At 47.5% G+C, this 2,500-nt stretch overlaps 1 protein-coding gene across 1 annotated transcript in view; it reads left to right on the top strand.

Moving 5' to 3' along the window:
* The first annotated feature begins 163 nt into the window (after positions 1-163).
* The window catches only part of uxt (ubiquitously-expressed, prefoldin-like chaperone), a 4,902-nt gene continuing 2,565 nt past the window's right edge, over positions 164-2,500 (top strand). The window contains exons 1-3 of the mRNA XM_070839690.1: positions 164-453; positions 1,298-1,379; positions 1,540-1,607. Coding sequence (XP_070695791.1) covers positions 302-453; positions 1,298-1,379; positions 1,540-1,607 — 302 coding nt within the window. The 5' untranslated portion in view covers positions 164-301. The remainder of the gene's footprint in view (positions 454-1,297; positions 1,380-1,539; positions 1,608-2,500) is intronic.

Raw genomic sequence — 2,500 nt, 5'->3', positions numbered from 1 at the left:
TAAAGTGTGTGAGTACTTCCTCCACCCCAGGAAACCTCTTTAGAAGTTTTTTTCTCTATTTGATCTAGTTCTGTGGCTGTGGCGCTTGCCGCTTTTATTTTGAAATGAGGAAGCGTTTGTTGAGCGTTAATCTGCATCCGGTGCAGAGCGACGATCACGTGACGTTTCCGCATGTCAACCGGGCAGTCTGCGCAACAATGACCCGTTAAACGTTTAGGTTCCGTTCAGTGGGACACCGGAGGAGTTTATCTCCCTCCTCCCGGCCGGAAGTTTGGATTTAAGGAGAAAAAACCCGTGAAAGATGTCTGCTAATGCTAATGCTAATGCTGATGCTAATGCTGATGCTGATGCTGATGCTAATGCTGATGCTGATGCTAATGCTAATGCTAACGTGGAGCAGAAAGTTCTTCAGTATGAAAACTTCATCAACGAGGTTCTGAGGAGAGATTTACAGTAAGAGACACCACGTGACTCCACGCGGATTAATCAATTATAAAGGCTAATGATTCTGATTGATCGGGAGGGAACCAGGTGGAACTGATGTGGGGAGGGCGTGATTGGCTGATGAGGGGTCAGTCTGTCTGAGGGGAGAGCCCGGTGCCCGGGGGGGGGGGGGGGGGGGGGTACATGTCATACAGACAGGGTGGGGGGGTCACTGTGTTAGTATTCAGTCATTCACTGCATCAATAAATAAGAATAATAAAAGAGCAGCAGTGAGTCCACCTGTAGAGCTCAGGACCAGGACCGACAACGGTCTGTAGCTCCGTCTGAGGTCTGTCCTCCACGATGGTAGTCTGAGGTCTGTCCTCCACGATGGTAGTCTGAGGTCTGTCCTCCACGATGGTAGTCTGAGGTCTGTCCTCCACGATGGTAGTCTGAGGTCTGTCCTCCACGATGGTAGTCTGAGGTCTGTCCTCCATGATGGTAGTCTGAGGTCTGTCCTCCACGATGGTAGTCTGAGGTCTGTCCTCCACGATGGTAGTCTGAGGTCTGTCCTCCATGATGGTAGTCTGAGGTCTGTCCTCCATGATGGTAGTCTGAGGTCTGTCCTCCACGATGGTAGTCTGTTGGAGTTCACATACAGTGTGCTGGTGGTGCTCTGTGGACTCCAGCCGGCCCGTCAGCTTGTGCTCAAACTGATTATTATCGTTATTCGGTGCCTGAACGAGTGTTTGGAGGCTTCAGAGCGCCACAATAAGACACACACACACACACACACACACACACACACCTTTGTGTCAGGTGAACCTAAACATCCTGTTACATCTTTAACTGCAGAGAGTGTGTGTGTTAACAGGAAGGTGTTGGAGCACAGAGACTCTGTCTATGAGAAGATCTCTGAGTACCTGCAGCTGAAGAACACCATAGAGAGTCTACAGGTACACACACACACACACACACACACACACACGGTGTATTTATAATGAAAAAATAACTGTGAAATCAAAAGTGTGTTGTGATGCGTTAACTCAGCAGTGATGACTCGGGGTGATGTCACTTCCCTTAATGTGTGTGTGTGTGTGTGTGTGTGTGCTGCAGGAGTCGGCCTCTCAGCAGCTGAAGACAGACGTGGATCTGGGCTGTAACTTTTACGTCCAGGCTGAAGTGTGAGCTGATCAATAAGTGATGCACACTATTGATTCTGATCAGTGACACATGGGGGGGGGGGTTTCTCTCTCTCACACACACACACCAGATAAAACAACCTGTGAAGTGAGGACCACCCTTTCTGCTGCACTGAGAGACAAACCAACAGATTCCACCTCAGTTTCTTAAATAAGAGGAAGTGTTCCCATCAGAGGGAGGACCAGTCCAGAACACACCAGTCCAGAACACACCAGTCCAGAACACACCAGTCCAGAACACACCAGTCCAGAACACACCACTGTTTGACTTTAGTTACTGACCTCAAGTCTGTGCTGCATCCTTCATCTTCACCTTTGATCGGCTACAGTAGAAACGATGCCAAACCTTTTTGTGCTCACATGTTGTGTTTTCTTTTTTCTTTTCGCATAAGTTCTGAGGTTTCTGTCTTTTTGCACGGTGCACTTCTGGACCTGGATCATCACCGGACAGTTTGTCTGGGCAAAGGACCATAATGACAGTAACTACATCACTGACGGCAGGAATGTGACTGAGTATTATGGAAACATTTGCAGGTGTAAAATATCTAAACTAACTCACAGTTTGACAAAAAGATTCATGCTATTGGAACTGAAACCATCCTAAAGTACTGATGCTTAAATGACAAGGAACGTTCAGTCCAGGACCTGAAGCACCATCTCCTGATAACATGAACAGTGTAATAACAGTGTGATAACAGTGTAAGAACAGTGTGATAACAGTGTAAGAACAGTGTAAGAACAGTGTGAGAACAGTGTGAGAACGGTGTAAGAACGGTGTGAGAACGGTGTGAGAACAGTGTCAGAACAGTGTGATAACAGTGTAAGAACAGTGTAATAACAGTGTAAGAACGGTGTGATAACGGTGTGAGAACGGT

Source organism: Pempheris klunzingeri, chromosome 11, assembly GCF_042242105.1.
Source record: "Pempheris klunzingeri isolate RE-2024b chromosome 11, fPemKlu1.hap1, whole genome shotgun sequence".
Taxonomy (NCBI): domain Eukaryota; kingdom Metazoa; phylum Chordata; class Actinopteri; order Acropomatiformes; family Pempheridae; genus Pempheris; species Pempheris klunzingeri.
This window is presented reverse-complemented; position numbering and strand designations above follow the sequence as displayed.